This window comes from Musca autumnalis, unplaced genomic scaffold (genome assembly GCF_047663935.1).
Source record: "Musca autumnalis isolate F117 unplaced genomic scaffold, ASM4766393v1 scaffold_4, whole genome shotgun sequence".
NCBI classification, from domain to species: Eukaryota; Metazoa; Arthropoda; class Insecta; order Diptera; family Muscidae; genus Musca; species Musca autumnalis.
In genome coordinates this window covers 150,810,947-150,838,810 of record NW_027411977.1, presented here as the reverse complement: position 1 = coordinate 150,838,810, position 27,864 = coordinate 150,810,947, and the positions used below count along the sequence as shown (strand labels likewise).

At 35.0% G+C, this 27,864-nt stretch overlaps 2 protein-coding genes across 6 annotated transcripts in view; one reads left to right on the top strand and one right to left on the bottom strand.

The window, feature by feature from the left end:
* Window positions 1-1,372: 1,372 nt before the first annotated feature.
* On the top strand, window positions 1,373-11,044 carry ClC-c (chloride channel protein 3). Of its 5 annotated transcripts, none has more exons than XM_073984133.1 (13): window positions 1,373-1,531; window positions 1,914-2,026; window positions 5,306-5,621; window positions 7,324-7,347; window positions 7,422-7,765; window positions 7,827-8,459; window positions 8,529-8,746; window positions 8,820-9,034; window positions 9,095-9,345; window positions 9,401-9,501; window positions 9,568-9,731; window positions 9,799-10,012; window positions 10,082-11,044. In XM_073984133.1, the coding sequence occupies exons 2-13, from the start codon at window positions 1,940-1,942 to the stop codon at window positions 10,170-10,172; spliced, it is 2,658 nt and encodes an 885-aa protein (XP_073840234.1). In that variant the 5' UTR covers window positions 1,373-1,531; window positions 1,914-1,939; the 3' UTR covers window positions 10,173-11,044. The 5 variants fall into 5 exon arrangements, with proteins under 5 accessions (XP_073840234.1, XP_073840236.1, XP_073840235.1 ...); XM_073984135.1 differs by having other exon boundaries at window positions 1,383-1,454; XM_073984134.1 differs by having other exon boundaries at window positions 1,388-1,555.
* Window positions 10,803-27,864, bottom strand: part of LOC141402578 (uncharacterized) — a 33,708-nt gene continuing 16,646 nt past the window's right edge. The window contains exons 3-5 of the mRNA XM_073984139.1: window positions 25,161-25,276; window positions 11,171-11,248; window positions 10,803-11,114 (exon numbers count right to left, since the gene is read on the bottom strand). Of these exons, the coding sequence (XP_073840240.1) occupies window positions 11,054-11,114; window positions 11,171-11,248; window positions 25,161-25,276 (255 nt within the window). The 3' untranslated portion in view covers window positions 10,803-11,053. The remainder of the gene's footprint in view (window positions 11,115-11,170; window positions 11,249-25,160; window positions 25,277-27,864) is intronic.

Genomic DNA, 27,864 nt, shown 5'->3' with positions numbered 1-27,864 from the left:
TCACAATCCCAAGCAGAGATGCCTGGTCTAGTGGTAGCCCTCCTCTTAGCGTTCTGGCCATCTACACAGACGGCTCAAAGATGGAGGCTGGCACAGGTGCCGGGGTCTTCTGCGAAAACCCACATATTAAGCAATCCTTCAAACTCAACGATAACTGCAGCGTCTTTCAGGCAGAGATTTTTGCAATTAGGAAAGCAGCGGAGATGATCAAAGAACTTGGGAGTGTCCTTAAAGGACCGGTGACTATTTTTGTCGATAGTCAAGCGGCCCTTAAGGCTCTCAAGTCATGGACCATAAACTCAAAAGCTATCCTCGATTGCAAAAACGCTCTGCTTGAAGTACGCGACTTCGTTGATCTTTGCTGGGTTCCAGGACACAGTGATATAAAGGGAAACGAAGAGGCGGATGAACTAGCACGGGGTGGCTCTCAGTCGACTGACTTACCAGTTGAGTCATCTATCAGACCACCAAAGTGCTACTACATCCGGCAACTTCGAGGTTACTTCCTTGAGAAGGCGGGGCAAAGATGGCAAATGGAAACTGGCTGTAAAGTATCCAAGGCAATCTGGCCCAGCTATTCTCAAAAAAGAACCAACTCTCTTTTCTCGCTAAATAAGTTAGGGATAAAGACCACTGTAGGTCTCATTACCGGTCACAACATGGTCAGGTCCCTAACTTCTAGATGGGACAACAGTGGTGTAGACTACTGTAGGCTATGTCAAGATCCGGAAGAAACAGAGACGGTCGAAAATCTACTATGTATATGCCCCTCGTTACTCACGAGGAGACATCGATTCTTCGGTAGATATGAGATAAATACTCTGACTTTCTTCTCCGACATAGACCCCATCTACTTGTACCAATTTGCCAGAAATCTCACATGGCTGGCAAACAAAACTAATTAATCATTGTTTTTTCTCTCTCCTTCACACAGGGGATGGAAATCGGCTCAACACTGAACAACACCCTCAGCGGCAATACACCCACATCACATTCATTACATCAACAACTTTGCCACAATCACAACAGTCGCGCAACCATATCCATTACTCACCACACCCATCGCACCAAGCCACTTTACATCAACAAAGCGACAATAGCCCAACCACCTCACATTACTTCAGAATAAACCAGTCACCAGTTTCAACACCCACCTTATAAACCAGCATCCATCATCATCACATCCAACCCATCTAAACTTACATCCACCATCACAACCAACTGTCCTGTCATGTGTAAACGCAGGGTAAATTCCCAAAACACCTGTTTTAAATGCAAGTGTAAACTGCGTTTAAGCAATATGTTGTACAACAACTGTTTCATTATTAGTAACGTATTGTAAAATTGCACGATACGGTTAGACACTAATTTCATTAAATCTTGACATACCTTTGACAAAGGTATGTTTTTGTTCTACTAACTTTTTACATTTTAGCACGTCATACAATTTCTCGGTAGAGTTACATATTTTTACAAAAAAAAAACCTTTCGCCGCAGTTAAAAACGATTGATTCTTTGAACATTATTATGTGTACGTTATATTTGAGATTGTAGTGTATGTTATTTGAAGATATTCTGCCGAAGTGGATGCATTTTTCTATATGTTAGTGCAAGATTTTTTTGCATTAATTGAGTGAACGGAGTGAACAATACCCACTTACGACAGACAAATAATATATATAATATATATATATATAATACGAGTGTTTGTGCATACGAGGGTATTGTATTGTCTGCATCGATGTGTTTCTTGAATTAAAATAAATTAAATACTGTGATTGAATGATTAAGTTAGAAAGAAGCATTCATATGTCTATATGTCTGTGTCTCTTGGTAGTTGTGCTGAAAAAAGTGTTCCCAACAAACCAAAACCAACGACGAATTTTACATCCGCCCACTTTTATTTGTTACAGATATGCATTGATCGATTTCAATCGTTATGGAAAAGTTTCCTTTAAAGGGTAATCGTGAAATTGCTGCAGAGGGAAATAGCTACATAACTGCGTACCAGTCTGTCTTAAAAAAGGTGAGTATGTATGTCAATTGAAAGTACATAGTCGGACGAAAATGTGATAATAACATTATCCCCTAATTCTCTAAGTGATACCAACGTTTTTAACGAGGCCCTTGGGTGGTCAGCTTTACTTACGGACACAACTTTATACACCTTTAAACGGAAAAAAAATGACGACAGCGAGTTATTTTTGGTTTATTGCTTTAAAGTTGTAGTATTCAAGCCTTTTGTTTAAAAGTAATGGAACTGTGTTTATAACAGAGATGCCTAAAATATTTCTTGTATTAGTAGTGGTAATTGCTAAGCAATGCAGACCAATGAAGACCGTTTGTTTCGACTGGAGGAGAAGTCCTTTGAAAAGTGGTATCTTTCTTTTGCGTTGCTTCGCAGTTTGACTTCCTCTCTGATATCGGTATGCTGGTATTAGCACAAATGTACAGTATTTGAGAGAAAAATATCAAGTCCATAGTCTTTTTCCTCCTCGAGGTATACTTCGCTTAATTGTAATGTTAGATATTTATATCATACCTTGAAAACTCTTTTATGTACTTCATGTAGTCACTGTGAACTCTATCGTTATTAATAACTGCATAATATGCCTAACGTATATTGTGTTATAGCATCCTGCATGTATCCCATAAGGACCCGGATTTTTATTGGATATTAAACTTCGCAAACTTATGGAAACGTCTAGGTATCGTAAGAAAGGATATAAATTTCATCAATCTAAGATAACTTATAATGATATGTATCTCTAATTTGACAAGATGCACTTAAATAAGTTGTAAATTTTGCAAAACATTCAGCAATATCCGTAGAAGAAGAGGGTTTTCTTTGCAAATTAACAAAATCATAGAAGGACTTGGGATTGGATTTAAAATTATAGTTAATCTTATTGACCTAGCAACAGAATAATTGGCGTAGTCAATCGAAGAACCTGATTTTTCATATTTCCAAAAAAGTTTGTTTTCAGAATTTGTTATGGTTGATAACTCAGGAGTAGTCCATGGATATTTATTAGAATTTGTAACTTTAATAGTTGGAACACATTCCAGCATAAATTTATTTAGTATATCATAGAAATTATTTATTTAAAAATCAATATTATTGTTACGAAGACATACATATGTCCAGTTAACAGAAGAAATAAGAGAATTAAGCTTCCGAAAATCTGTTTTTTTTTAATAAAGGATAGTTTTCTACATGTCATTTTCAAGGAAATGATTATCGGTCATGGTTATGCATAATGAAGGATGATAAATATCTTCGGGAATAGAAATGGGTGGAATTCTAATTATTTAAAAATATCGAGTAACATTTACAAGTACTAAATCAAGGATTCTATCGTAACTATTCAGGATATCATTTATTTGATGAATATTGAGATCACTGAGTATACTAACAACTTAAAATGTATCTTGATTGACATTCGCTTCGGATGTTAGCGGAGTTAGAGCTTCAGAATCTGGTAATTAGAACCAAAATTCCATCAGTTTCATCCATCTTGCCAACGATTGAACTTTTTTTGCTGATATGCATATGCTTTTTATATACGCGTTTTTCTCGAAATGGCATTTTTGAAATCAGTGCCTACGATAGCTTGAAAACGAATGGAACGATCCTCATACATATATTTTGCTGAGCTTATTAAAAACATAAAAATCTTGATTTCTTGAATTTTTTTTATGTTTCGCTTAAAGACAAGATTATTTTGTTCTTAAAACGCTTACAAAAATATACGAAGATCGAACCATTTGTATTTTCGAGCTATCGTTAGCACCGCAAAACGGTTTTACAAAAAAGGGTTTCGCAGGTAGCCATTTACCACAAAACTATGCAATATTTATCATCAACAAAAATTCCAAAGTTAGTAGTATAAGATGTCCTCTTTCAGATGAAAGAAAGAAATACATAAAAATGTAGGGAACAAATTTCCTTTACCGACCCTTCGCAGAAAAAAATACAAAAATTTCCTTTAAATCGTAAGTTTTCTTAAGTAGCCGGCCTTCGGCCGGGGATTTAAGACTTTCTCCTATGGACAGGAGCGAATTTCGGCTACGCGAACAAACTTTTTTTGAAATCATAAATTTTTCCCCAAGTAAACAAGGGAATTTTCGGAACTTCGGAGGCCTATATCTCGGTAAGTATACATTTCCCCAACAAAAGAAATACATCGTTGGAATCGGCATAAAAAGCACTATCTGTGGTATTTTTTTCTGCGGTGGGTCGGTAAAGGAAAGATATGCCAAATGTAGGTACATATGTAGTTTCTCTGAAAAATATCATGAAAATGAGTTCTTGGTCTGCACCAGCCTTCTTTCTGTATGCACACTGTCGGTCACGGGATTAACACATAGGGTGACTACGTGCAGTGTTGGGCAGAATTTGTCAAATTTGTGCAGCGTTGCCGTTTGTGCTGCGCTGTTGGGACTTAATTGCAATACCGGATGAACTAGCACTTCCACTACTTCTTTATGAAGAAGTTTACAGAAACCCTGCAAAATGTTTGTAGCCATATAAATAGATTAATCATGAGTGCAAGTGATTTCGGACTGCATATTTTTACCTAAAAGAAGTCATGATTTTTACAAGGGCATGGTGAGTGCAGCGTGGATGCAGTCTATGCCCAACTGAAGGACTCCACCGAAAACTCGGGTTTGTATTAATTTTTGTCCAAAGGTAGGGATTATTGTCTGAATACGGAAATGTATGATTTTCATGGGGGGCGAATCCGGTTACCCAGTTATTTGGGACGAGAAGCCAGCCCGAGAGCGTTAGACCCGCTCCTACTGAACCGACTATTACAAAATGGATATGGATTGAAAGCTTATGGAAATGTGTACAATGAACGGGTGACTCTTTTTTAAAAATCGTAAACATCATTCTTATAGAACATTCTTAAATCTACAACTTTTACTTTAGTCAGTTTTTGATAAGTTTTACAGTTCTCAAGGAAAATAAAAAAAAAAAACGAGAAAAAGGAATAACCAAAAACGAATAACTTTTTTGTTCAAATAAGACCGATGGGGACTTTTTAGGACATAGCTTCTAATGGGGAAACTCTAGTTCTCCAACAAAATGAAGCTTTGTGGAAATTTTGGCTATTTTCCCCTTATACACATGTCGTTTTTGACTAGGCTATTAGGAGTTAAAACGGAATTATAAATATAATATACTCTTTATACTGTAGTGAGGGTATAAAAAATAGGACGAACCAGCGACAGAGTTCACCTGATACATACTACATAGTAGATTTGTTATAATATTTATTTGATTTTATATTCATTCTAGTCTAACGGTCATACAGGTGGGGGAGAGAGTAATTCTGACCATCCATTAGCAGCCCCATCAAGCAGTGCAGCAACAACATCTCTTACTTCACCAGAAGATGATGATGAAATGATTGACATTACTCCACGATCAAGTCCCGGCGACGTTTCTAATCATTTTAACTCTTATAGTCGTACGAGTACAGCTGACAATTCCGATATGGAAAGAGAGCGCGGGGAATATCTTCAGCATCAACAACAATCAACTAGTAGTCATCAAAATCAGCGTACACATCAACATGTGCCAACACACAGTGCGTTTGGAGATTCATTGGATGGTAAGAAAATAAGAAGACAAAAATCTGAATGTGTTATCTATCTGGTTGTCCACTATTTGTTTAAAGAATTACACGTGATTGCAGTGCAAAACTAACTAACTAACTTTAAGAATACAATTCATCCAAGGGCGAAACAGATAATACCGACTTTTGTTTTTCCCCCCGACTACCACCCCATATCTTCTTTTTTTTGGAAATGTATCTATCTAGATATGTGTTTAGCAATTAGTACGAACTTGTTAAGTGAAATCTGTCATAGATAACATATTTATTATGTCTCATCATTTGACATATTTTGAAGTTTTATTTTAGCTATAAATTATTTACAACTGAGAAAAGAGAGAACGTAGTTGCTAAAGTAAAAACAATGTTTCATGAAATGGATTAACCAAAGCTCAAATTACACGAGCTCTGGATCAAATAGAAAGTTGATAAATATTTGGTCAAAATCAAGTTCTAACTGTCTGGACTTTTAAAAATATTAGATATTAGATATCATAAAATGCAGAACCCTGCTAGATAAAAGTATAATTTTTTAAAAAAGAAAACATTGTTTTGGTCCGAAATGCAATGTCAACGCTCCATTTTTCATATACAAAATTAAGATAGCGGAAGTTAAAGATGGTTTATCCATATTTTGTTTCTTTTAACCTTTATGCGTTTATTTCAGATAATGTCCATATTTTGTTGTATTTAAATATTTGATTAACAACAAAATGTTTTAAACACATTTTACATCTAACATGTTTTATAAAACATGCATCATTTAAGTTGTCAATTCCATACAATATCTGTCAAATAAATGACGTAAACTGCAAAAACACCTATTTTAAGTGCAAGTGTAAAATGCGTTTTAGAGTGGAAGAGAATTTTTTTAGCTACGGGCGGACTGCTGTGAATACTATAGTTTCGGTTGAAGCCACTTTCCTTTCCCGCCGACTTCCTATCGATAAACAGGTCAATAAGACCATCTAGCAAATTAAACACAATGAGAAATTTGCTGTATGACCCTAAATCTGATTACCCTATAATTGAGTCTGAGCTAAACAAATTCATATCCACCATTGTTTTTATATCGTCTTTGCTTTGCTAAGAATGCGTAAGTTTTACAATATTGTTTTCTTACAGAAAAAAACAATGTTGATTTTGAAGAGCATTTTCAAATTTTTTAAATTTACCCATTTATACACATACTAAAAAAAATATTGTTAAACTTAGATCAAGTTAGAAGATGGGCCGTATCGGTTCCACCATTCGAGTACATCCCCAAACAAGTTTTAAAATTTCTTGCTAAAAGGTGCGCACGATAACTCTTGAGGTAGTAATTGGGTCAAACTTTGCACGTGCACATGAAGTCGCGACGATGTCTATAAAAAGACATACATACATTTATGAAGTCAAGACGATGTCACGAGACGAATCATGTTGCATTTTTGTCTTTTTTGACTATGTCAGTGTTGTCACACATTTTTACTGTGCCTTCATTCATATTAGATTGTCAATATTTGCAATGCAAATGTTGCAGTTATGAAGCCAGCCCATCTTCTGACCTCTATTGAAATGAGTAGCAATTTAAAACAAATTGTAAGAGTTATCCATTACTTATTTTGTTCTCCTCCCTATGTATCTTTTAATTTAAATTTTGTTTTTTTGTGTACGTATTTCTTGTTAACCGTACTGTTTATGTTTCTTGTTTCAACAGGATTATCATTCTATGGATCTACAGGTATTCATTTTTTAGTTCACTTTTATAATGAACGGCATTCTATAATTTTATAACACAAATATATAAACTTACAGAACCGCACGATGATATACCCGGAATTGGGCAATATGATGATTTTCATACAATAGACTGGCAACGTGATATTGCACGAGATCGCATGCGACATCGTTATATTGTTAAGAAGCGCCAAGATTCGTTGTGGGATTTAGTCAAGGGTGCCCATGACGCATGGTCCGGATGGCTTTGTGTACTGTTGGTGGGTATTGCTGCGGGTTGTGTAGCCGGTATGGTCGATATAGGAGCTAGTTGGATGTCGGACTTAAAACATGGTATATGCCCGCAAGCTTTTTGGTTTAATCGCGAACAGTGTTGTTGGCCCACGAAGCAGTCGGTTTTTGAGGAAGGAAATTGTTCAACAGTAAGATGCGTGATAAAAATTTTCCATTCATAAAGTATTTTGAATTTGTTGTTGTTTTTAGTGGAAAACCTGGCCTCAAATTTTTGGCCTGAGTCGTGAAGGAACTGGAGCTTATATCATATCGTACATTTGGTATGTTCTGTGGGCCTTGCTGTTTGCTGCACTCAGTGCTTCCCTAGTTCGGATGTTTGCACCTTATGCTTGTGGATCTGGTATACCAGAAATAAAAACAATTTTATCAGGTTTCATTATAAGAGGCTATTTGGGTAAATGGACATTGCTTATAAAATCGGTGGGTCTAATGCTTTCCGTATCGGCTGGTTTAACGTTGGGCAAAGAGGGTCCAATGGTTCACATCGCCAGTTGTATTGGAAACATATTTTCACATTTGTTTCCCAAGTACGGTCGTAACGAGGCCAAGAAACGTGAAATTTTGTCAGCAGCTGCAGCAGCAGGCGTTTCTGTCGCTTTCGGGGCACCAATCGGAGGCGTTTTATTTTCCTTGGAAGAAGTCTCCTATTATTTCCCACTGAAGACACTATGGCGATCCTTTTTCTGTGCTTTGATTGCAGCGTTTGTTTTGCGATCCCTAACACCATTTGGCAATGAACATTCTGTCCTATTCTTTGTGGAATATAATCAACCATGGATATTCTTCGAATTGATACCGTTTGTGTTTTTGGGTATAATGGGGGTATGTTCATAGATATGCATATTCATATATAAATTGTACAGTTTTTATTTTGTTTTTATGCACTTCCAGGGTATAATTGGTACACTTTTTATAAAGGCAAACTTGTGGTGGTGTCGCTTTAGGAAATTCAGCAAATTGGGACAATATCCCGTCATGGAAGTTTTGGTTGTTACTCTAGTCACTGGAATAATTTGCTACCCGAACCCATTTACTCGTATGAACATGAATGAGTTAATATATCTTCTCTTTAGCCAATGTTCACCGGGAGATGTTTCAAATCCTTTATGGTGAGAATTAATATTTTGTTTATTATAATTTATGTTTGTGAAACTTGTGGTATTCTCTTTTATTGAATTGCAGTGATTACACACGCATGAACATAACTAATGGAGCATCTTCCTCGATAGAGGTTACACAATTGGGTCCTGGTGTATATCGCGCAATTGGGCTTTTGATATTGACATTTTTCCTAAAGTTAGCGTTAACCGTTTTCACTTTTGGTATGAAAGTTCCAGCCGGTCTATTTATACCCTCACTTTTGCTTGGAGCAATAATGGGACGAATTGTGGGCATTGGTATGTTTATAAAGAAATTTTTCTTTTATGTGATATTAATTTTTCTCTTTGTTTTAACAGCTGTAGAGCAATTCGCCTACAGTTATCCGAATGTTTGGTTCTTCACCGGAGAATGTGTGCAAGGCAACAATCTGATAACGCCCGGCTTATATGCTATGGTGGGAGCGGCAGCCACATTAGGCGGTGTAACACGAATGACAGTGTCGTTAGTGGTTATAATGTTCGAATTAACAGGTGGCGTTGGTTATATAGTTCCATTAATGGCCGCTGCTATGGCTTCAAAATGGGTTGGTGATGCCCTTGGAAGACAGGTTGGAATTCATAATTACGATATTATTTACAAATTATGATTATTCGAAATTACAGGGTATATATGATGCACATATTGCTCTTAACGGTTATCCCTTCCTAGACAGTAAGGAGGAATTTGCTCACACAACCTTGGCTGCGGATGTTATGCAACCCAAGTAATTGTCCATATATTCGAATTTTGTTTAAATATTATTATGAACATTTTATTGTGTTATTTTCAGGCGGAATGAAACACTGAATGTTATAACGCAAGATTCGATGACAGTAGACGATATTGAGACACTATTGAAGGAAACAGAACACAACGGCTATCCAGTAGTGGTGTCCAGGGAAAATCAGTACCTTGTTGGTTTCGTGTTGCGTCGAGATCTTAACTTGGCTTTAGGTGAGACCATTTATTCTTTTAAACCAGACAGAAGCAAAATTTAAAACGAATTATTTGATATTTAAAGGAAATGCAAAGCGTTTTGTAGAGGGTATCAATGGCCAGTCGGTAGTGTTATTTACATCGACAGCACCGGCACAAAACTTGGGACCACCGCCATTAAAACTGAAGAAGATTCTTGATATGGCACCAATAACTGTAACCGATCAGACGCCTATGGAGACCGTAGTTGATATGTTTAGAAAATTAGGTTTAAGGCAAACTCTGGTAACACACAATGGGTAAGTTCAGTGAAAATGTATCCCACATAACGATCTGCTATTTCAAGCTAAAACCCTTTAATTTTTTAGTCGTCTTTTGGGAGTCATAACGAAAAAGGATGTGCTGAGGCATGTCAAACAAATGGATAATGAAGATCCAAACACTGTATTATTCAATTAACTCGACATACTGAATTTAATATTATAGTAATCACCTTTAACAGCAAGAAAATCCATCTGAAAGCACGTCATTCAATCATGTTTGCCTTTTTCGGCACTAATAGAGTTGACGTCGCGGCGTGCTGCCTTTGAATTCTGCAATAACTGAAGAGAACAAAGTTGTGTAACAATTATACCACATAAGAAACAAAGAACAACCATGTGTCTCTGTTCCTGTTCAAGTAATGACGGTTGGCAAGATTGATACTGAAATATTAGAATATAATGATGTGATTAGTATATATGTATAGGTCGAATGTAGAAAATCTTAAACGCACGCTGCACACTTTTCTTTTCCTCCTATTGTACCGATATAAATTGTGTATCTTTCTCCTGTGCACTCACTCATAATTTCATATTAATTGAACAATGCTCACTTTTATCACTTCACATTAAAAAACGCATCACATATGTGCAGATTTTCACTTCGGTATTATAAAATATAAATTCAATATCCGTATTCTCATATTTATTCTTAACAAATCATCAATAGGCGGAAGGTAGAACCTTAATTATTAATATATGTATGTGATGATGTTTGTTGTTGATATTTAATATTCCCCTTTATACAATCGAATAAAGGAAATGATTCTTTATTTGTTTTTCCTCCTGTATCTTCTCCAGTTATATTTATTTTTACTCTTCCATTATGTTTGTTTATTATTTTTATATGTATATCGTCGTTTTACATTTGGTAAAATATAAATCAATTGTGTATAAGTGCAAAATATATTATTAGGAATAATAATTTAGTATGTTTTTTGTATATAGTTAATTATTTAAACAATCATTACAAATTTTATTCGATAAATAAAGATGCATATATTGAAAAAATAACGCTGTTTAATTCTCCAATGAAAATATTTGAAATTCCTTTTCGTAAAGGCCACTTAAAATCCAGCACCTGAAACGTATGTATATTTATTCATTATAGAAGCTTTAATGAAATATAGTTCTTACCCATTGTCACTTGACTTAATGAAGTTTCCTTTGCCCCGCAAATCGCCTTTGATTGTTATATGCTCACCGTCAAATAATCTGAAAAATAGTAAGGTAATATTATCACTGAGTTACTAAAAGGTCAATTTTTGCGTTAAAATGGAAATTTTGTAATTGACAGTTCACTATTTTTATACCCTGCACCACTATGTGGTGTATGTAAATAAATGAAACAAAAATAAAGAATGGATGTTATATATCTCTTTATTTAATAGATGTTTAACATTGATTCATTGATTTTTATCACATCGAGTGACGAAAAAGTAGGCAAAACAATGTTAGATTTTTACAGTTGATAGTTGATTTGTAGGGCATGTACGCAAATAACTCAAAATTACTGTAACAAAATATGAAAATAATTGGTCTGTTCCAGTACTGCAAGAATCTACTAATTTTTTCGATAACATAAAGCAAAAAATGTTATCGTAGTAAAAAATAGTAGCTTCTTGCAGGTTCTGGAACAAAGCAAATATTAAAAAAACTTCTCTCAACTAACTTTGTGTAAAATTTCATTGTATCGGAATTCAACTTTTTGTTAGTGAGCGTTTTTCACCACAAGTTTTAAACGAAATAATTCAACATTTCTTTATGTCATCGGAAAGTAAACAAAATTTCGAAGGAAATAAGCTTTATTTCATTGCAATTGAAGTTAGGTAAACCCTTAAAGTGCCGACTATCGGTGCACTTACCCTGTGTTTCGTTTTGGGATGAAAAGTTAAAATTTTAAAATTTTTAGTTGTTGAATACGCAATACACCATTGATAAAGACTTTAACCCTTAAGTTGTGATTCTTCTGTTGGACTACACTGTGCAACATTTTTAAGGTGATCTTGTGCAAACAATCGAACTGAGGATTTTTTGAAAGTACAGACCCAAACGACAAGAAACCCTAGTTGGGTTTTGTTGTGTCAGATCCAGCTCGGATTTTATGGTCCCATCTAAACATGGATAAATATTGAGTTTTTAAAGAAATTCGGGGCTATATCTCTGAAACCAATGTGTATCGTCTTCTGACCTCTGAAGCAAATTTGTAGATAAGGACAAGAATAAAATATTTGGAGAAATAATGAACTCGCAAAACTACATTTATTGTCTCAAGTTTCAAAATATATTCAGAAATGAAACAATTTTTATACATTTCGCACCTTATAGGCCGTTTACATATAACCGGGTTAACCCAGTGGGTCTGGGTTTCAAATGTCATTTCCATTGTGTATACTTCAAATAAATCCTCATAAAGAAGGTTAACCCTGCAAAAAACTATACAGGTATGTGATGGAAAACGATTCGACTCGTTTTGCCATAAATCGAAATCGTATATCTCTAATTTTGGTGAATATTTCAATGAAATTGAAAATGTATTTTAAAAATATTATTCAAATAAGGAGCTTTTGCGAAGCAAAACTATATATATCATCAACGGCACTCCGATTATATACCATTTCGATTCTGCAAATCGAGTCGATTCGGTTTTCATCACATACCCGATAATCTAAACGCCGTATTATCTCCAAAACCGTTACTTTTTTCTGAATATTTTCTTTTGGAAAAATATTCCCTGGAATGTAATACACAACTCTACAGAACATCCCAGCAAAATTTGACGGAAGGGGTTCTTTGCGATGACGTGATTTCATGTCATCTTTTGCATTGGTTCAAAGGAAGTCGTGGAAGATCCGATCTTTTCATTAGGATTTGAACCAATGCAAAGGAAGTCGTGAAAGATCCGATCTTTTCATCAGCATTTGTACCCATTCCATCGATCCAATAGAGATGATGTTTGTGTTTTTATTTACACACCTGTTTATTTTCATTTTGGTATGTTCCAGTACTGCAAAAATCTACTAATTTTTACTATTTTTTCCGATAACATAAAGGAAAAATTGTTATCGTAGTAAAAATAAGTAGATTCTTGCAGTTTCTGGAACAGACCAAAGTTGTTAGAACTGTCGTCGTGATGTTGTCTTACATTTCCTGCCCAGCAAAATGTTCGATGCCAAAGATGCTATTCAAGAATGGGTGCAAGTGAAATGGAATGTCATTTTTTCAGCATCTTCACTCATTCTTTTTACAAGAGCGTGACCCCCAAAAGATGCAATTCATTTTCAGATCCTAAGCATGTCATCTTTACTAACTCGATGGAATGGCATCTTCAACAATCCTTTGGCATGGCATCAATACCAATCCTTTGGCATGCCATCTTAACCAATTCCCAAGAATAGCATTTTCACTAATCTTTGGCATGTCATTTTCACTAACCCTTTGCCATGTAATTTTCACGTCTTGTTCGGAAAATGGAAAATGCTGTATTGAAAAATGATTTTCATTTTTTTTATTTTATTAATTCAAAGGAATTAATGATATAACTATAATTTATTTATCATAATAAAGTTTACATCTATAATTGCAGTTTGTTCTCGTTGTTGTAACAGTAGTTAATATGTTTGTATTCTCATTTTTCTGCTTAATCTGACTCTGGGTCTATATGGTTTGTAACCACAAAGCTGCAAACTTAAGTTTCTTAGCAGGATTGGTAGGGCAATAGAAACGGAGCAGTGTGTCGTGGGGGCCTGGGCTGTATGCTGGGCAGATGTTTTCCACGGTGTCATCAGTACTTGCCCTATAGGAATTTTGACGGCTGCACCATCCCGAGCGTATTGACCCAAAACTACAAAACTACTCTGGTTTGTCCTGACAGCTGGCGCTTCTCAGCTGCGATAGATGGTGGATGTTCTCCAAGGACCGCATTCACACGATAACTGTTTACTGCATCTGCGACTGCATTCGTGTGAATGCTACTTAAACCTGGTTGAAAGGCTTGTTGATCTAGAGGTTCTCTCTTGTAACTTAAGACTTCTCTTTCTAGATTATGAGCATGGCTTGCTCTGAGTGAGTCCTCTGCTAATATGGAGATGGCCTTCAGCGCAGTTGTTGTGCTGCTTACGGATCCTATGCTATTGATCGGCAACTGGAAAGTTATTTCCGATGCTGGAAGAACTATAGCCACAAGGGTCCTTACTATGGGCGACAAAAGCGAAATCGGTTTGTAAGATTCACCTTTGCTGGATCCTTTTCGGGCTTCAGTAGCTGGCCTATTTTTCAGACTTCGACTTCGGGAACGATGTGTTTGGCAAGCGACAGGTTGTAAATTTAAGTGAGAAACTTGACTTCCGGCCGTCCCAGCTGTTGCAGTCTAAACACCGCCGCTGCACGCAACAAAATTTGCTTCCTCCGCAACAGGTTTTGATTCATCTTATAAAAGGATTTTACTTCCCATCAGTGCAGTGCAGATTTCGACATTGACTCCAACTGCAGATTACTATTTCGTGAATTTTATTTTACAACGTTTTGGAAATGTTTGTTGTTTTATAGGGATCTACAAATCGACTTGTTGAGCAGGGGTTCTCTAGAGCAGGCAAGGAAACGTTTATAATTGCTCTGTTCCTTTACTTTTAAAAATGGTAATTGTTGCAAAAATCGTAAAAGTGGTGAACTGCTCTCATATAAATTGTATGCTTTTAAAAGTAAGGAAACACTTTGCGGGTAAAAACTGGTAACCTCAGGCACGTAAAGGAACATGACTAATACCAAAGAGTGCAGTCCGACTCTACTTTTAGCTCAATGATTGGGACTTCCTAGCATAATAAATCTTACATTGCTTTAAACGTACATATTTAGATAAATGAAAGAATATAAACATGTGTAAAAATAAAAACACAAAATTCATCTCTATTGGATCGATGAAATGGGTTCAAATGCTAAGGAAAAGATCGGATCTACCACGACTTCCTTTGAATTGGTTCAAATGCTGATGAAACGATCGGATCTTTCACCACTTCCTTCGAATGGATTCAAATGCTGATGAAAAGATCGGATCTTTCACGACTTCATTTGAACCAATGCAAAAGATCCAGTGAAATCATGGCATCTCATGGAACCACTTCCATAAAATTTTGCTGGGTGCATATCAAACAACTAAAACTTCTAAACAATTGGTATTATATGAAGTCCCAACCATCGAGCTAAAAATAGAATTAAGCATAAATGGTATTTTCCATAAAAAGTCTCTCCTCCCCGTTCGTTACATTTTGTTCTTAGAGATCCCTAAAGCAAGCCGGGTTGTAGATCCCTACATATTTCCGTCACTAAACAAAAGAGTGTAAATTACCAAAATGTTGTTATAAAATAACAAAATTATAAAATAAAAGTAATTTACGAAATAAAAATACTTAAAGGAGTGCATTTGGAGTCCATGTTGAAATCTGAACTGGGGGAAGATAATTGAAAAAACCTTTTGTAAGATGAAAGAATATCAGTTGCGGAGAACGGAGGAAGTAATCTTTTGCGTTGCAGCGGTGGTGATTACATTGCAATTTTAGATGTAAACTTTTGAAAAACTAATCTGATAAATTAATTGAAGCTATTTCATGAATTCGTTTGAATTAATAAAGAGTTTTGTTTTTCATGAAAACCATATTTCAATACAGCATTTCCATTTTCCAAACAAGACATGAAAATTTCATGCCAAGGGGTTGGTGAAAATGACATGCCAAAGCATTGGTTAAAATGACATGTCAAAGCATGGGTGAAAATGACGTGTCAAGGCATTGGTGAAAATGACATGTCAAATCATTGGTGGAAATGACATGCCAAAGCATTGGTGGAAATGACATGTCAACGCATTGGTTAAAATGACATGCTTAGGATCCAGAAAAGAACGTCATCTTTTGGGGTCCACGCTCATATAAAATTCATCGATGAAGATGCTAAAAAGATGACATGCTAGATCACTTGCACCCATGATTGAATGTCATCTTTGGCATCGAACATTTTGCTGGGATGTTATTGTTGTAAAATGCCTCTATCCCGTTGTTTTCAGTACATTTTTCCACGACGATTTAATAAAAATGTCAATAATGTATTGAAATGCGAAATGCGAGAATAATCTGTTGGTGTGAACTGTGTTTGAAATACGTGTTGTAAAAGATATGATGCAAAATACCGCTGAAACAACATGAACTAAGCATTTTAGAGTTTCAGAATGTTCTAAAGAATTGTTGAGAGCCTTATTTGGAAAATTTTTGCAACGGGCTACTTGGTTCAACTCTCAATAGTTTAGCCGATACTGACCAGAATTTCAGCAATTATGTAAAATTTTCTATATTTTATAGATTTTGATGCCCTAGATGGAGTTTTTCTTATGTGGTTTTTCTAAAAGATAAGTTCTACTAGTTTAGGGCAACAATTGGTCTGTTCCAGAACTACAAGAATCTACTAATTTTTACTATTTTTGCCGATAACATAAAGGAAAAAATGGTATCGTAGTAAAAAATAGTAGCTTCTTGCAGGTTCTGGAACAGAGCAATTATTGCTCAAGACAGCAAGGCCAAATTCCTATTCGTTTCTGAGATAAAGGCCTGATAAATGCAAAAAAGAGTAGATTTAGCCCGGTTTAGATGAGGCCGAAAAATCCGAACTGGATCTGACAGGACAAAACCCTACTAGGGTTTTAGTAGTCTAAATATGTACTTTCAAAAAATGCATACTAGAAGTTGTTTGCATTTTCAGTGTTGCATAGTGCTATGGCTATAAAGATTGTGGGACCATCGTTTTCGTCCACTGCCAGCGGCGCCTCGTGATTGACGGAATTCACTTTATTTGATTCACCTGATGTCTCTCCTTCCAGATTCTTGGCAACCAGTTAGTCGTCGCTTTTTAAAGGCGTTGAGGTGGATCTGGGCCTTGCTTGCCTAAATCTGCATTCTCGGGCCATGTGTCCAATTTGCCGACAGTTGTAGCAAGTCTTGTTCGTTCTAGCAGCCCCTCGTTTCACACGCTTTAGTGCATCTTTCAGCAGGTCGACAACGGTCTGGGAATTGTTGTCCTCAACTTCCAGCCTCCGCATGTTTTAAGCTTTAGGTTTCACCAGCATTCTCGCGGTTTCTTGGGCCAGAGCAAATGACACGGTTTCTGCAAATGTTCCCATCGGTGCCGCATATGTCGCAAATTTTATCTCTGGATCACGAATACCACTAGCAAATGTCTCAATCTTTATGCGGGGTCCACCAATAGATGTGTCTTTCCTGGATATGTCAGCTGCGCCAACCGCTCGACTTCAGCCGCAAAATCTTGTAAGGTCTCATACGTACTTACGTTCAAGAGCAGCCATTATATCTCCATAATTGTTCCTAGAAGCGGCGGGAATACTCTGTAATACGTCAGCAGCATCACCCTTTAATGTCATAAGGAGTGATACCGCCTTGTCGTTCCAAGAGTCTCTAGCAGCCACTGTCTCGAACTGTAATTTGAACACATTGAAAGGGGTTTAGCCGTCGAACACGGGAGGCTTTGTTTTTAATGTGTTATGAATAGCTCTCACTGGACCGCCTCTGATTTCCAGCTCCGACATTTTCTTCTCCAGGTTCACAAATTTCTCGTCATGGGCCAGAAAATTCTCGTCAACAGACAAAATCTTTTTATCCAACATTTTAATTTGTACCTCCACTTTGTCTGCTCTCTTTTCAATCACCATCGTGATGTTCTCGAGTTTCTCGTTAATTTTTCTTGAATTCTTTTCTAATTTTCCCTCTAATTTCCTGGAATTTTCTTCACTCTTTCTGGACATCTATTCCAACATTTTACTGGAATTTTCTTCAACCATTCTACAATTTTCTGCCTTCATTTCCATCATAAGTCTAGAAGTTTCTTCATTCTTTCTAGACATCTCTTCCAACATTTTTCTGTAATTTTCTTCAACCATTCTACAATTTTCTGTCTTCATTTCCATCATAAGTCTAGAAGTTTCTTCATTCTTTCTAGACATCTCTTCTAACATCTTACAGTTGTCAGATTTCATTTCCGCCATAAGTCTTCTTGAATTTTATTCATTTTTCTTATTCATTTCCAGCATCATCATAGCCAGCATTGATTTCAAATCGTCACCCCTGGCAGCTACCGACGAAACTTCCTCACCGCAGGATTCGGCCTTTTGCCGATAACTCGACTTCCTCCTTACTGTCGAACTCATATGCGTCGATGTTCATTCCACGGCGCTCGAAATCTTCCAACAAGCGTTTTTGTAGTTCGGCCTTGTTGCCAGTAAAAGACAACTCCAACTTACTTAGCTCCTTCTTCAAGTCTTCCACTCGTAGATCTTTAAACTTCATTGTAGGATGATCATAATCTCACTCCTGACACCAATTGTTACGGAATTAACAAATCTCCGTGTAGACGTTGTTTTATTTCCCGATACGATTTGTACCAAATAAAACAGGGTTCGTTTTGGATTAGGATTCTACAATGCTTTATTAACGTTATTCAGAACCGACTTTAATTACTAAGCACACAGCTTGTCTCTAGTTAGCACGCAGCTATTTTTTAACCGATCTGTTCAGTTCAACGCTTAAAACACAACTAACTCGCCGTTGCTGATTCCACCTGTATTTATCTCAAAATCCCCTTATTCAAGAATTCTCCAGAACACATCTGGCAACACCTCGAATCTGTGCAACGAACACACAGACGCGCATTCGCGCTAAGCGAACAACCATACTCACATACATGGGCGAAGATCAATACAAGTGGACAAGCACACTAATGACGTAATTACAACAACAAACAAATGCAAGAAATACAAGAAGTAGCAAACTAAACGATAATTACATGATTATGGCTAAACAAACAAAAGCACATTAATGAAAGGTAAAGTAAGAACTAGAATGATGAAGAGAATTCTACATGGTAGTTGCTGTTGCTTAAATAAAGTAACTGCGTAATAAAACTTTACGTTACAATTAAAATTTTTAAATTAACGGAAATTAAACAAAATTAACTTAAACCTATCAGTTACATTCGTAACAATAGGTATTTCCCATTTCACCTCTTCGGTCCATTGTCAAACCGAGGAGGATTTTACATTTATCAACAGATTTTGTGTATAACCTTTCTTTTCTCTTACTCTAAAGCCACACGCTGAAACTTTCATACAAAATTTTCCCATTATTTTGGCGCTCCCGCTTATTGAGACTTATATGTATTAGTTTTGCATGGCTGATGGACCGTTGAACCTCACCGTTTAGGGAAATTTGTTTTTCTTGATTGGGGGCGCAACCACCGTTGTCACGAAAATTAATTTGCAAGCCGATGCACTCATAAGTTTAGCAAATATAGCGATTATAAATTAATAGGTTTCCGAAATTCGTCCACAAATATTTAGCATTTTGGACCACGGGACATTCATGAACATTTTCTGAAAATTTCATGAAATTAAGTTCAGTAGTTTTGGAGAAATAATGTATTGAAAAGATTGGACGTGGTCATCAGCTTTCAAGATAAAACATATTTAAAAAAAAGTGGGCGCGATCCGGTATTTTGGCTCCAAATATGTACCTGGGGTACGCACAACCCTATTGCCTCCCAAAATGTATGCTAAAACTGATATAAACATAAGTTTGACTTATACATATAGCTTTTAAAAGAAACTCATCAAATATTCATCAAATATTAGAAATTCATAAAATATACATAACAATGGCACACATTGAGCTTTTGCTGCAAATTTGATCGAAATCGGTTTTTGCAAAAAAAAAAATTAAATTGAAAATTGAAAAAAGTAAATGGCAAAGGGAAGTATCCCCCCCTCCCCCCCCCCCCCCCTTCTAACTTGAGGAAAATATACATCCTATATAATAATCAGCCCCGCTTACATTGTTAAAAAATTAATTTAGCTTAAATACTAAGAATTTTAACACCAACCGAAAGTCGTACAGCAATTATAAAGACAAAGTATTTGTTAATATAATTAAGCCTAGCAATTTTTTTATTTTTTTATTAAATCCTACAATCGATTTAGCGTAACATCAGAACTTCTTTATAATCGATAGGATCAATTCTGGAAACTTAAATCAGATTCAATGGGACAGAAGCGTTAAAAATTATTTTTATGAAACCAAATTACAAAATAATAACCTAAACATTACAAAAACAAATTTTTTTAGATTTAGCAGATATCGAACATTAAAACTGCAAAAATATCCAAAACTGGTGTGTCGAACAGGAAAAAAAGCATATAAAATGTTTTAAATAATTCGAAAATTAAAACAAGAATATTTTGTGCATAATTTCAAAATGAATTGATTTTTAGTGTCCCGACTCTCTACTCGATTGAGAAAAATATTTGGAAGCTTATTTTTCCAATATACATATAAATAGTCCATTTGCGATAAAAATGTTTAACCCTTCGTTGGACACCAATATTGTTTGTCATATTCATAACACATGAGTCTGGCCAGACCCATATAATTATTTATAATTTTTTAGTAAACTTAATTAACATTTTCATATAAAAAGTTGTAGAATATGTTTAAAGGACCCTAATCTTTAATAAATAATCCTTATTTGTCAAAAAACATGCCGAAAAACTATAAATTTAAATGATATTATCAAGTAGGTGAAACAGGACATATGCCTAGAAGTAAAAAATTCGTAGTTTTCATGTCTCTATGCTCAGAAATCCTATTTATATTTCATTTTGAAGCACTATATTTTAGTTTTGGCCTATTATTTAGAATGAAGAGTGCCTATTTTATAACTTTACAGCTTATTGTAGTGCAATAACGATGATATCAAGAGGTAAATAAAGGCAAATATCCTAAGGATCTTCTTATAATTCATGTAGAGAATTCTATATTTGGACCAATCCACCCCATAAAAAGAGCAGAAAAGCTAAGTAATGGGTTTTATTAGTCCAGTTATGTGTATAATTGTCTAAAATACAAGTGTAACCCTATATGCAAGGGATTTTGTTAGGTTGTGGTACATTCCCTGATTTCAAACCCATATCCTGCTTTTGCGACCTTTTTATGTGCAATTTTGAAGACATGGTAGGGTGAAATGCGACAAGTTTCATAAAATGGTATTAATTTTGTCAAATTATGTAGGAAAAATCAAATTTTAAGAAAAATTTCGGAAAATTTTCAATAAAAAATGGGTGGGGTCTGACCAGACTCATGTGTTACGAATGTGATATGTATGTCACAAAATCCTTGTAGCTCCTTTTCTGGTGATCCTTCTGACTTCATATTTCTTTCATTTGAAAGGTAAGAAAATTTCATGAAGCTACCTGGAATCTCAGGTTCATAGCTTTATCGTAACCCAGTTTAAAATGCAAAATAAAATGAAAAAGGCCTGGCCAGACTCTGGTGTCCAACGGAGGTTTAAAACAGCTATAGATAAATGTTATCCAAGAGCAATGTTTAGAATATCAAAACAATACACGCAGAAAAATTTATGTTAGAAATATGTTTGGATCCAAACAAATATATGATTGGGACCAGTTGCAAACAAATATATGTTTGGATCCAAACATAATATGTTTGGGTCCAAACAAATATATGTTTGCAACATTTTGTAACATATCTCAATTTGATATTTTTGGGTAAAACATATTTTTTTATGTTACAACATTTTTTTCATGGGTGGAGAGAGGATGTTTGTCAACGAGAGTAATAACAGTGCTCTCGCGGCTGTGGAATGCTGTTTTATAATGAAGAGTTGTGTGTATTGTATAATAGAAGACGTAGAAGCGAAGAAGGGGGCTTTGGTGGCATGTATGCGACAAACTCGTGTGTTTCTTGTTTTGTTGTTGTTAACCAACTTGGCAGCGAAGAAGAAAATATATGAATTATATTTTTTTCTTTCTTCAGTGTTTTAGATGCCTTTGTAGAGTCAAGACGGTAAAGTGAGTGAATAAATCAGTGTTTTGTGTTTTCTTAAAGAAATTGTGCTTTTTAGTAAATTAAATACCCAATACATTTTATAATTGAATCGGAAAGTTGAATGGAATTATTTTATTGGACAAGGAAGAAATTGCGTTGAATATTGGTAATTACATACATACTTATGTATATTTGAAATATGGCATATCCATATTTATTTAATACATTACATAATCATTTGATTCTAGATGCCGATTCCCCGCTGATGATTTCAACTATGAGGACAATTTGTTTTATTTCACAACTAAGGAGAAGCGTTCAACTACGTTTCTATATATTTTTCCTTTTTAAAATTGTGACTATTTACAAATTATTTCAATCAGTTTTTCTTTTATTAAAGTGTGTTATGTATTTCGTTGGAATTTTGTATGTACCTATGTGTTTGTTGTTCTTTTGCCTTTTAATAAACAACCTCAACATTTGTGTGTATACTATAGATATAGCCAGTGAGTTCTTACTGAGAACAAGTGAGCACACATTTCAAAGTGTTTTACATTGAATTTTACGCTCCCTTGCTCTCAGTAAGCGCCCACTGGTACACGTGTTTGTTTTTTTTTTTTTTGTGCCTTTTGGGTTTGTACTTTTTTGCACCCAAACATATAAAATGTTTGCACCCAAACATATAAAATGTTTGCACCCAAACATATAAAATGTTTGCACCCAAACATATAAAATGTTTGCACCCAAACATATAAAATGTTTGCACCCAAACATAAAATTGTTTCCACCCAAACATATCTTTGTTTGCACCCAAACATATATATCTTTGTACCCAAACATAGATATCTTTGTACCCAAACATAGATATCTTTGCACCCAAACATATATATGTTTGCACCCAAACATATATTTGTTTGCAGACCCAAACATATATTATGTTTGGGACTGTTGCAAACATATATATGTTTGCTGCAAAATATGTTTGGGACATATATTAGAGAGGCCGTTTTTCTTTGCGTGTACCAACGGAGGCATAAAAATTATTAGAAAAGTGTAATTATATAGTTGTAATTGTGTAATTATAGATACAACAAGACCTTATATAGCGGAAGAGCCCCACTTATCGCTCCTTGTATAATACACGAATAATAATAAAATATAATTCATTAGTATATCAGTGTGGGGTTTTTTGAAGTCATTGCGGATCGAACAATGCGGTTTTACAGTTTAATGAAGTTGTTACTACCTGGCGAATGATGTATTGGTCAAGGCAAGCATTGTTCTTTCTGTGAAAAAATCTAACTCAAGCATAAAAGCTTAATATTTGCGGTCTATACTATTTATTAATGGCTTCAATAACGTTGGTTCGCTAGAACCATGATGAAATAATAAGGTGGCGTAAAATGACCAGATGATTGATTTCAATCTGTCAAATTTTTTGTTATTGTGAATAAATTGTATGAAAACGTAAACAAACGTTTTGACATATTGAAGAATTTTAGGCAAAAACAGAGTTGTATTTGTGCTACTTACGTGACCTGTTAAATAGATCTTGGCTAGAACGTAGTCCAATCATAAACAAGGCGTGAGGCGTTGCGCGTTGATGTTAGTGATGCCAAGTTTGTTCTTGAAGTTTTCATGTGGTTGTTGTAACGCAAAGCTCAACGCGCCGTATGTGGACGTATGTATATGCAGCGGTCTTATGTATTTGACAACAAACATATTAGGCCTGTTCGATAACTTCCCAAGTAAAAAGTATTTGCAAGTTCTTGCAACTACTTGCAAGTATGTATTGCTCAGTTTTCTTTTATTGAACAAGTTTGTTATCGAAGAGCATTTTATAAAAGTTTGTACAAATTTTTGGGTTATCGTGCAGACCTATAGATACCAAAGCATGCTGAGATGAGGTAAATAATAATAAACAAAGCTTCGTTCCAGAACTAAAAAGTTTTTGCACATTTTTTCACAAAATGCGTTCCCGTACACCAAAAAAGTTGCAAAATGTTCACCTCTCTTTGGAAAAAATGGGACTGAATCGCTCTCTCTTTAGAAACTTTTTACACGACAAATTTTTTGACGTTTCTGTAATTTTCCGGTCCTTACATTTTGGAAAAATGTGAATGTGGAACTCATTTTCGGCAGTTTGCTCTTTTGACACTTTTATCATTAAAAAAGTACTGGAACGAAGCTATAGTGTTTATGCTAAGGTACAATAGGCCTGTTCGAAAACTTCACAAGTAAAAAGTATTTGCAATTGCTTGTACTTCTCATTTGTCTTTTACTGAACAAGTTTGTTATCGAACAGCATTTTGTAAAAGTTTGTACAAACTTTTCAGTTATCGTACAGACCTAAGGCCCATACCTATATACGTCCGTATACCCAGGACGTGTGTGGTGAAAAAAGTAGAGCACATGTATTCTTATGAGAACTACCGAAAGACGTCGAACGTATACTTTTAGTAAGTTGAACAAATTCAACTATGACAGAACGTTTTGTATGCATGTATGTGTGTGTTTTGTACAGTTGAACCTCGATTATCCGTGAATCGATTATCCGGGAACCTCCATTATTCGGGATAGAAAAAAAATTTTGGTATTTTTTCCATTTCCTCTATTTTTCGTTATAAACTTCATTAAAAGTACACTTTCCAATTAATTTGATTAAGCAAACAAAAGATAAACAAAGAAAACTGGAAATTTGTGTATGAATGGTATCACAAAAACCCTGGGACAAAGTCAATTCATGGGACATGGGATAAAATCTATCTGATGATGACGATATTATGTATCCTTCTAAAATTTGGTGGATTACCTTGACAAATATAATAAAAATTGCAATTTTTAACTTAAATATATGTTCAAAAGCTGCATAAAAACATTGCCTCCATTATCCGTGAAAATCGATTATCCGTAATGCCTCCGGTCCCGACCATCACAGATAATCGAGGTCCAACTGTATTTTGAAAACAAAAATTTATTTATTTTACGAATGAAAACATTTAAATAAGTTTTGGTCGCGGATTTGGTTTTAAATGTGATTTTGTACTCAACGTATTTGGGTAATACGGACGCTCAGAGAGCGTTGTTATGGTAGAAAGGTAAAATATTTGTGAACATCCCGTCGTTATTTAGGTTTAGCAGTAATATTTGATTCAATTCTCAACAAATTTGCCCAACCTCCTAGAGTAAGTAATTTAATAATTGCTTACAAATTAACAATCCTGCAGAACATTTACCTGTAACAGTCAAGGGATCCATCATCTCCTGGGGCATATATCAAACTTCCGTCATGGGTGCACGCAAGAAGATTTGTAAAAGGTAGAGGAATTTTGGCTATAACTGTATCTGCATCCTGAAAATAAAAAAATACGTTGATGTAAAACACAAGTGATAATCCAATAAACAAAAATGGAAGTCGTGAAATGTGGAGTCGTTACATTTAATTGGCAATTGTTAAAATATCCCTACAACTAGCGACATTTATTGCAAAGACAAAAAACTATGCATACATTTCTAAAAATACAACTAAAATGTTCGCATCTTTTATGCGGTAATTTTCGAGGCGGAAATTATTAATGGAGTGAATTTGGAGTCCATATCGAAATTTGAACTGATGTATTAATCAATGGCGTGTTAAGTGTGCTCGGATTAATGCAAAAGTTGTTGATACTATTCGGGAAAATGTTGGTGTTCGTTGGTGCTGTCCTATGTGCAGAAAACTCTCTGCCAATTTTTATAATTTTGTTAAAGACTTGAAGTCTGAATTAATGTCGATAAAAATTATTTTTCTCCTCTATCATCTCGATTTGATAATTTCTCAAATTTATTTGAGAAATATCAAGATTTGGGTGAATTCGTATCTTCGCCTGTGGTATCTGGTAAGAAACGTAAAAGGTCCGCGAAAAAGGCACCAACTAAGGCTTCTCCTACTCGTGTACCTGGTGTTTCTGTAGGGAATACAGCAGCACAAACAACTTCCGTAAAAACAACCGTAGATGTGAGTGCCCAGTCTTATGCCGGTGTTGCGTCCCATGCGGCCCCAGTGGTTAATAAGAATGTTGGGGTGAAAATGGTTCCTGAAATAATGAATATCAATAGTGTTGGTCTGGAAAAGACATCACATCGTGTTCAGGCGGTATCACTTACTGCATCTTTTAATTCGGAGGCTGCTTCTGCAAGTACTGTTCAAACCCTTCAGCCTGGCCAAAGGCCATTATCTATGGTTCGGGCCATGAAAATGGTATTTGTGTCTAGGTTTGGGCCGGATACGACAACTGATGATATAAACTAATGTATCAAGTCTAAAAAAAGTAAATCATCTTTTGAAATAGTGATGCATGAAAATATTTTTTTCGCAAATAATGTCGAAAGAATTTTGGCCTGCTAAAGCATTTGTAAAAGAGATTGTGGAGAGAACTGATAATTTAACTTACTTGCCTCCAAGATCAGCTTCATTATCAAAAAACTGAGTAATTCATTTTCTATTTGCTATCAGAATGTGAGGGGGTTAAATACAAAATTGACTCGTTTGTTTGCTGATAGCTTTGGTTCTGATTATAATGTTATAGTACTCTCCGAAACACGGTTAAAAGCATTGGTAATAAATAGTGAAATATTGTGTCAAAAATATCAGATATCTAGAAAAGATCGTAAAGATAAAAAGGAGGTTGTGTCCTAATTGCAGTGGACACAAGGTTTCCTGCTAATTTGATTGAATTAAGTAATTTTCCTAATATTGAATTCTAAAGCATATCTATTGAATTTGGCAAATTTAAATTATTTGTGACTTGCTCTTACATCCCTCCTTCCTCTCAACTCGAGATATATAAACAACATATATCTGCAATAAACTTAATTATTAAAACAATGCATGAAACAGATCGAATTGTTGTCATTGGTGCTTTTAACAGCCTTCTGTTAAGTGGCTCTCATTGCCGGATTCTGAAGCTTTGACTCCCTTAACATCTGATGCTAATCTTAACCAGGATACATTTGAAGTTTTAAGTCGATTTAGTGACATCAATTTTGATAAGATAAATTATATATTAAACGCTTTTGATAGAATCCTTGACTTAGAATTTGTGAATTACATATACTCAATACTTTGAAATATTTAGAATTCCTCCTATAACTATTCCTGAAGATAAATATCATTCTAATTTATGCTTATCCATGGTCCACAATTACTCACTTGTAGAAAATCATTCAGATTCATTAAAAACAGTTCTTAACTACAAAAAAAATCGAAAGCTCAATTCTCTTATTTCGTCTTATTACGTTCATTCATTGTAGAGCCATACGGATTTAGATCTTACAATAGATAACTTCTATAACATCGTAAATAAGTTTTTGTTAAAATGCGTTCCAACAACTACAATTAAAAATTGTGATTAATGTCCTTGGATAACATCTGAGTTATCAAAGATCAAAAATTTAAAAAACAAACTATTTCGAATATATAAAAAATCAGGCTCGTCCGTAGAGTATTGGTCTGTTCCAGAACTGCAAGAACCTACTAATTTTTACTATTTTTTCCGATAACATAAAGGAATAAATGTTATCGTAGTAAAAAATAGTAGCTTCTTGCAGGTTCTGGAACAGAGCATATGCTAATTATTCCGTACAATGCTTACGTAAACAAGATAAAGGATAATTTTAAATACAATCCTAAATTTGTCAATTAAAAAAAACATCATCCAAACCTTGTTTATTTAAATTTTAAAATAAAGAATTTGTCAAAAACTCTGATATTGCAGAATGTTTTGCAAAATGTTTTGCCACAACCTTTTCTAATTCAACGTATCAATTTCAAGATTCATCACCTCAGATCGACCAAATTTATATTCCCTTTTCTAAAAGTCTACGGAGTTTAAAATATGTTAAAAGTCCAGGTCCAGAAGGTATACCTGTGTCTATTGTTTAATTATTCACTTAAATTTG

Excerpts from the sequence above, each read along its gene's own strand:
- ClC-c (XM_073984133.1), top strand. The coding sequence starts at position 1,940 with ATGGAAAAGTTTCCTTTAAAGGGTAATCGTGAAATTGCTGCAGAGGGA. Across the intron at positions 7,348-7,421 it reads ATCATTCTATGGATCTACAG|AACCGCACGATGATATACCC; the intron begins GTATTCATTTTT and ends ATAAACTTACAG. Across the intron at positions 9,346-9,400 it reads GTGATGCCCTTGGAAGACAG|GGTATATATGATGCACATAT; the intron begins GTTGGAATTCAT and ends TCGAAATTACAG.